The 7,948-nt window shown below is 47.3% G+C and overlaps 1 protein-coding gene across 1 annotated transcript; it reads right to left on the bottom strand.

The window, feature by feature from the left end:
- Positions 1-6,933: 6,933 nt before the first annotated feature.
- On the bottom strand, positions 6,934-7,212 carry LOC127198946 (40S ribosomal protein S29-like). The gene has a single exon (XM_051156852.1). The coding sequence runs from the start codon at positions 7,184-7,186 to the stop codon at positions 7,016-7,018; it is 171 nt and encodes a 56-aa protein (XP_051012809.1). The 5' UTR covers positions 7,187-7,212; the 3' UTR covers positions 6,934-7,015.
- Between the last annotated feature and the right edge of the window lie 736 nt (positions 7,213-7,948).

The following is a 7,948-nucleotide window of genomic DNA, read 5'->3' on the forward strand; positions in this document are numbered from 1 at the left end:
GCAGGAGAGTTGGAAGACCTCTGGGCAGCTGCCTCAGATTGGCATGGTCTAGCAGATCCTGGATGTTCCAGGAAGTGCACTGTAAATCCTGTTGGGTATTGGCCAAGCAAGCCAGGCAGGGTGGTTCGCCAAGGTCTTGAGTCCTTTTGGCAAAGTCATTGTCAGCACCTGTCCACTCGCAGAGAAGAGAGGGGCTCAGAACCTTGTTGGCAGGGTTGATGGGGGTACAAACGGGCACAGAGGATGCTAACACAGGTGGCATACTTTATGCTTTACTATGTGTTTTGCCCTGCATGCAGTGCTAACTACAATCCTGTTCCCACTTAAAGCTGAAGAAATAGGGACACAGACAGGTGAAGTGACTTTGCTCCTCACCCCATGCAATTGGGCCTGTTAGTACTTCTTGGCTCTTGAGCAAGTCAGTTGCTTTCCTAACCTTTGAGCCCCATTTGTGAACTTGGGACAGTGCCACTTGGGGGCATGTTGTGCAGACCTGCCCTAAGCATCGGTTCCACCAGGCCATTTTTCCTTCTCCTGGAACCATACAGTGAGGAGGAGGTTGGACTCGTGTGTGTGTGTGTGTGTGTGTGTGTGTGTGTGTGTGTGTGTGTGTGATCAGAAGACAACCTGGGGGTGTTGTCCTTTCCTACCATGCTGGCTTCTTGGTGACAATTGCCTTTACCTACTGAGCCCTCTCCACTGGCTTCCAGTTTTTTTACTTTCCTTTGGAAAACAATGTTATTAATTAGTTATTTTTTGCATGTAAACGTGTGCGTGTGCACACGTGCGTGTGCCCTCCTGGTATATGTACATACCACCATACATTGTAGAGGTCAGAGAACAATTGTGGGGTTCTATTCTCTCCTTCCTCTATGTGGGTCACGGGGATTGAACTCAGGTTGTGGGTTGACAGTGTCTTTACCCACTGATCCACCTCGCCAGCTGCTCCCTTCCTCTCCCTATTTCCCTCCTCCTCCTCTCTCTCTCTCTCACTTTTGTTTATTTTATTTGAGATTTATTTGTTGCAGGATATTTGATCCCATTGTGGTTCCTGAGATTATGAACTGTAAAAACCTGTCTTTTGTTTGGCATGGTTGAGCCCTAGCACGTACCTTTAATTCAAGAGCTCTCTGTACACAGGACTTAATAAAGTTAACCCTAGGTCAAGAGGCGGAGCAAGAAACCAGCTGACAGGGATTAAAGAGTAGGGGAGTCCTTGAGTTGAGGGGTGTTTAAGACTGTGGAGAAGCAGAAGGGGCTTTTTTTTTTTTTTTTTTTTTTTTTTTTTAAGCTCCTGGGCTCTTTAGCTTTTAGCTCTTCAGCTCCTTTGGCCTTTGGTCTGTTTTAGCTTTGAGCTAGAAAGCCTTTGGCCTTGGGATTTTTGTCTGTTTCCTCCTGGGCTGTCAGCTGAGCTTATAAGCCTTTTTTGGGATGGGACAGGTCCATCAGGATGTGAGCTGAGTAGGAAGGTCAGCTGGGCGCTTTTCTCTGCTTCTCTGAGCCAGTAGTTTTCACCCCAGCATCCGGCTCCTGAGTCTTTATTGGTAAAATAGAACGGTTGGGATTGTCATTATAAAAAACATTCTCTCTCTCTCTCTCTCTCTCTCTGTCTGTTAGCCTTGGCTGTCCAAGAGCCGCTTTGTGGACCAGGCTGTCCTCGAACTCACTGCCATCCGCTTGCCTCTGTCTCCCCAAGTGCTGGGATTAAAGGCATGCTCCACCATAGCCAGCTACCAATTTATTCATTTTTATTTTATGCGTATGAGTGTTTTGCCTGCACATCTGTGTACATGTGTGCACTGCTTGGGGAAGCCAGAAGAGGGTGGTAGAATCCCTGGAGCCGGAGCTGCAGATGGTTGTGAGTGCCTACCACAGCATCTGAGAACTCCTGCTCCTGCAGGCCCCTATTGGCTGCTTTATGGGTTATGGCCTCTAGTCAGTTGTTTCAGCTCAGTGTGTAATGATTAGGTACTTGTATGTTTGCAGGAGGGAGCTTTTTTGGATGTGAAGTATGCCCGTCCCTATGGTTTCTTTTCACCTCTTTGATGGCCATTTTCAACACTCTGACCATCCAGAACGCCTTTCTTTTTTCAGATTTATTTATTTATGTATTTTATGTATATGAGTGTTTTGTCTGCATGTATGCACACCAGAAGAGGGCATCATATCCCACTGGACTAGAGTTTGTTGTTTTGTTTTGTCTTTGTTTTTTCCAGACAGGGTTTCTCTGTGTAGTCCTGGCTGTCCAGGCTGGCCTCGAACTCACAGAGATCCGCCTGCTTCTGCCTCCAGGTGCTGTGATTAAAGGCGTGCGCCACCACACCTAGCTTCATTGGACTACAGTTATAGACAGTTGTGAGCCACCACCATGTGGTTGCTGGGAATTGAACTCAGGACCTTTGAAAGAGCAGCCAGTGCTTTTAACTGCTGAGGGTCCAGCCCTGTGGTTTTCTTCTTCTTCTTCTTCTTCTTCTTCTTCTTCTTCTTCTTCTTCTTCTTCTTCTTCTTCTTCTTCTTCTTCTTCTTCTTCTTCTTTGGTTTTTTGAGACAGGCTTTCTCTGTGTAGTCCTGGCTGTCCTCAACTTGCTTTGTAGACTAGGTTGGCCTCAAACTCACAGCAATCTGCCTGCTTTTGCCTTTTGAGTGCTGGGAGTAAAGGCCTGGCCATCACGCTTGGTGGTCTTGTTCTTTGTAAAAAATATTTTAAAACTACATTTAATTTAGGAATTTAAGTAAGTATGTGTCACAGCACCTATCAGAGGACAGTGTTTGGGAGTCAGTGCTCTCTGCCATGTGGTCCTGGGGATGGAACTCCGGTCACCAGGCTTGGTGGCAAGTGTTTTATCTGCAGAGACATCTCACTGGCTTTGGTTTGTGTTTTCTCTCTCTCTCTCTCTCTGAGACAGGGTTTCTCTGTGTAGCCTTGACAGTCTAGGACTCGCTTTGTAGACCAGGCTGGTCTTGAACTCACAGCGATCCTCCTGCCTCTGCCTCCCAAGTGCTGAGATTAAAGGCATGCGCCACCACAGCCTGGCTGATCTCTTTTTTTAAAAAAGATTTATTTATGTATTTTATGTATGTGAGTACTCTATCTGCCGTGTACACCTGCAGGCCAGAAGAGGGCATCAGATCCCAGAATAGATGGTTGTGAGCCACAGTGTGGTTGCCGGGTATTGAACTCAGGACAGTGCTCCTAACTCCTGAACCATCTTTCCAGCCGTGGTTTGTTCTTTTGAGACAGAAATCGCACCATGTATTCCAGGCTGGCCTAGAATTACCCTGTAGCCCAGATGCTTGTGAACCTGAACCCGCAATCTTTTTGCTCGCCCCTTCCCCCACCCCACCCCAGTTCTGCATCAGTGCTGGGACGGTGGACATTCACCACGCTGCTTGGCCACCCTGAGCTTGTTGCTCCTGTTTCCTGGAACTGGCCAAGCTCATATTTCCCTTCCTTTTTTTTTTTTTTTTTTTTTTTTTTTTTTTTTTGCATGCTCTGTGCTCTCCGTCTGGGCCACCCTCACCACACACCCCCTTCCCTGCAGTTCTCTGAACGGCTCTTCCTCTTGCTTTGGCTCTCTGTTTTGAGTCACTTCCTTCTTTGATTTTATTCCTCCTCTGTCCCTCCCGAGAGTGAAGTGTCCTTGCTGTGGACGCCCACAGCACTGGCTGTCTAGCCTTACCACCCCTCTGAAATTCTACCTAACCGTTCTCCCATGACCATGTTAGCTCTGTGGAGACACTGGGTGAGCTAGAGAGTGGTCCCGAGCTCAGGATCATGAAGTGACTGCTGGCTTGGGGCAGGTGAGCTCCTTGGCTCACATCCTCCAGGCACCCGGTGTGTGACCATGTTGCCATTTCTTGTCCTGGCATCCAGGCAAGTGACAGAAGACAGAGCAGTTAAACCCCAGCCCATATCCCCCATTTCCCCCTTTAACTGCATTCTCCTTAGCTCCTCGTTTCTGTGGTGGAGAGTCGGCCCCTGGTTTTCCCAGGATGACTCTTCTGGTTCCCTGGCCCCAATTATCAGCTTCCCGTCAGTTCTTCTACCCTGAATCAGTGTTCAGACCCCACACCAGGGTTGTTATTTTAGAAAAGGCATTGCTTTATACTCCAGGTTTGAGTCGCTTAGGTCTTACTATATAACCCAAACTGGTCTCAAACATGCAGCAATCCCTCTGCCTCAGCCTCCTACGTACAGGGATTACAAATATGAGTCACCACAGCCAGGCCAGGGCCCCTTTCTTTTTAGTTGTTTTTGTGTTTGTTTGTTTGTTTTTTTTTTTTTTTCTGAGACAGGGTTTCTCTGTGTAGCCTTGGCTGTCCTGGACTCGGTTTGTAGAGCAGGCTGGCCTCGAACTCATGGTGATCTGCCTGCCTCTGCCTCCCAACTGCTGAGATTACAGGCGTGCGCCACCATGCATGGTTCTCCTGCCTTTTCTGACTCTTTCCCTTTCATCCTAGGAATACAGCTGATCACTGCTGTCTGTCCCCTCGTTCTTCCTCCCCTGGTAAGTTCACCTTGACTTGGGATTTTCCCGCGTTTAGGTGGCTGCTTCCTTTGCTGTATTACGGCACACATTTGCCACGCTGCCGCAAACTCGCTATGTAGCTGAGGCTGGCTTTGAACTTCTCACTCTCTGCCTCCATCTTCCAAGTTCTTGAATTACAGGTGTGTGTGTGTGTGTGTGTGTGTGTGTGTGTGTGTGTGTGTGTGTTTGTTTTCATCCCTAGATAGCCTGCCTCTCTTCTTATGTGCTTTCTGGCTGAGCTGAAGCCTCGGGTTTATAAAACCATGGTGAAATAAAGAAGAAAAAACTTCCACTGGAAGAATGGAGAGAGAGAAGCAGGAGGGCTCAGTGGGTAAAAGCGCCAACAGCCCGAGTTTGAGTGTTGGAACTGACTTCTTGTTGTTTTTGAGATATAGTTTTACTATGTAGTCCTGGCTGTCCTGGAATTCACTATGTAGACCAGGCTGTCTTTGAATTCACATCAATCCGCCTGCCTCTGCCTCCCCAGTGCTGGGATTAAAAGTGTGCACCACTAGGTCCAGCACTAAGATCCACTTTTAAAAAGCAGGCTGTGAGCCAGGTGTGGTAGCACATGTCTTTAATCCCAGCACTGGGGAGGCAGAGACAGGCATTCTTTGTGAGTCCAAGGCCAACCTGGTCTACAAAGTGAGTCCAAGGACAGCCAGGGCTATCACAGAGAGAAACCAAAAACAAACAACATCAAAAAAGAAGCTGGTTTCTAGAGGCTGGAGAGACCACATTATGGTTAAGAGCACTTGCTACTCTTCCTTAAGACTGGAATTTAGATCCCAGCACTCAAGTTGGGAGGCTCACAAATGCTGGTAACTCCAGCTCCAAGAAATTTGACACCCTCTTCTGGTCTCCCCAGGCACTGGCACACAAATGATAGACTCTCTCTCTCTCTCTCTCTCTCTCTCTCTCTCTCTCTCTCTCTCTCTCTCTCTCTCACACACACACACACACACACACAATGATAATAATGAATAGATTAAAAACGACATAAAAAGAGCTGTCTGGTGTGGAGTGCTTGCTGTAGCCCTAATCAAAAGAGGCTGAAGGAAGAAGACAAAGAGAACTGACTCCCAAAAGTTGTGCCCTGACCTTCATTCATGCTTGTATACACTCTTTCTCTCTCCCTCTATCGCCCTCTTCCCCAACCCCTCCTACACAACGCAAAACAACACTAAAGTGGAAAGAATTTTTTACATATAGAAATGGTGGCTTATGGGGCTGGAGAGACGGCTCTGTGGTTCAGCACGTACTGATCTTCCAGAGGGCCAGGGTTTGGTCCCCAGCATCCATGTCAGGTGGCTCATCTGTACATCCAGCTGCAGGGGACCTGCTGACCCTGGTTTGCAAGCATGCAAACACATGTTCCTTTAGAAATGGTGGCCACATCAGGTGTTCAAGGTAAGCTTGGGCTACATGGGAGTGTGTCTCAAAGTAACAAACAAACTAACAGAAATGAAGCAGCCATTCACCTGTCCACCCAAACAGACTGCTCAATAAATAGGTGCTGTTTAGGCAGCTCCTTAGTTTCAGGAGCACTGAGCAGGGGCCCACATAGCCAAGGTCTGCGTTTGGCCTCTCTGCTTGAGAAAGCACAGTTCTGATTCTTTGAGTGTCCCCATTTTCATCCAGATGTGTGTTGATGACATCACTCTTGTGTACGGTTGAGCGACGGTTCTGTTTCTGAGACTGTGTCACTTTAGGGGGGTTGTGTGAAGGAGGGCTATTTCTGGAATTTTCAAATTTCGAGGACTCCAAGTTGCAGACAGCTGTTTGTATTTGTGGGGGCTGAGTGTTCTTGTGGAGTCAGTAGTTTGTGGGGCACAGGGGCCAAAGCTGACTTTTGGCGGGACCCTGGGGGCCAGCACAGACCTCACTCTGGGAGAGTTGCTCATGTCTGAACCACCTGGACTTACCACCACTCCACTGGAGTCTCTGCACTGTTGGGCAGTGCGCGTGTGTGTGCGCGTGTGTGCGTGCATGAGTGTGTGTGTGCGCGTTGCTTGTCCAGAGTCTGGTTCACACTGTTCCTGACTAGGGTCAGCCTCATGAATGGACTGGCCTGCTGAGCTTGGGGCCATGGAGCAAGACCGCCCTCTGTTGGCAGGCCCTGGTTTCTCTGGCAGAGGCCATCATTCTGGGACCTTGAGGGGAGAGGGTCCTGGAGGCAGGGGTGCTCATCTGAAGCAGCTGATGGCTCACCTCGCCTCTGAGCAGTTTTTCTTTCTTTCTCTTCAGGGAAGTTGGAAGGCACCTGCCTCACACATTTGAAGATTTGCGTGCTAGACTTCTGCACATCTTAAAGCTATAAATAAGCTACAAACAGTTAAATAGAACAAACGTCTGACCTTGGTAAAAAAATGCATTTATTTATTTATTTATTTTTGAAGGTCTTTACTTTTTTATACTTTATGTACAAAGGCTAGCATGATCAGTTTCACTGGGCCGACAGTCTTGAATAATCCACTCAAGGTCGCTCAGTCCAACTTAATGAAGCCTATGTCCTTCAAGTACTGACGGAAACACTGACCGCACATGTTGAGCCCGTATTTCTGGATCAGACTGTAGTGGTTAGAGCAAACGCGGCAGGAGCGAGAACCCTGGCCGAACTTCTGTGGGTGACTCCAGTAGAGCTGCTGGTGACCCATCTTGCCTTCAGACAGCCAAAGAGGAAAAAGGCTAAAAATGCTTTTATAAGGACAAAATTAGTGTTGGGCAATAGTGGCACAGGCCTTTAATCCCAGCACTTGGGAGGTGGAGGCTGGTGGGTCTCTGAGTTCGAGGCCAGCCTGGTCTACAGAGCAAATTCCAGGACAGCCAGAGCTACACAGAGAAACTCTTTATCAAAACAAAACAAAACAAAACAAACAAACAAACAAACTAAAAACAACAATAAAAGGCGAAATTAGCAAGTTAGCAGCATAACATTGCCAACATAGGAAACCTGATGAATACTGTTACAATACTTGCTGTTCTTTAGTGGACCAGGAATGACTGGGTAAGCAATAAAGAAAAATGTCACCAAACATTATATAGTTTTCTTTTCTTTCTTTCTTTTTTTTTTTTAAGATTTGTTTATTTATTATGTATACAGTGCATATTAGGTCACATTATAGATGGTTGTGAACCACCATGTGGTTGCTGGGAATTGAACTCAGAACCTCTGGAAGAGCAGTCAGTGCTCTTAACCGCTGAGCCATCTCTCCAGCCCACATTATATAGTTTTCAATAAAACACATTTTTGCCTTTATTTTAGCAAACTCAGGTTATCTATTAAAAAAAAAGTTCACTAATTTGTGCTGTGTTGGTATTACTCATCTAAGAGACACCAGCACAGGGCTCAGTGGCAACAGGGGTTGACACCAAAGCCTGAGCCTGAATCAGGACGTAGAAAGAGAAAACCAGCCCTA

Source organism: Acomys russatus, chromosome 15 (assembly GCF_903995435.1).
Source record: "Acomys russatus chromosome 15, mAcoRus1.1, whole genome shotgun sequence".
Classification (NCBI taxonomy): domain Eukaryota; kingdom Metazoa; phylum Chordata; class Mammalia; order Rodentia; family Muridae; genus Acomys; species Acomys russatus.

What these genes read in the sequence shown, in the direction of transcription:
- LOC127198946 (XM_051156852.1), bottom strand. Translation starts at nt 7,186, where the DNA reads ATGGGTCACCAGCAGCTCTACTGGAGTCACCCACAGAAGTTCGGCCAG.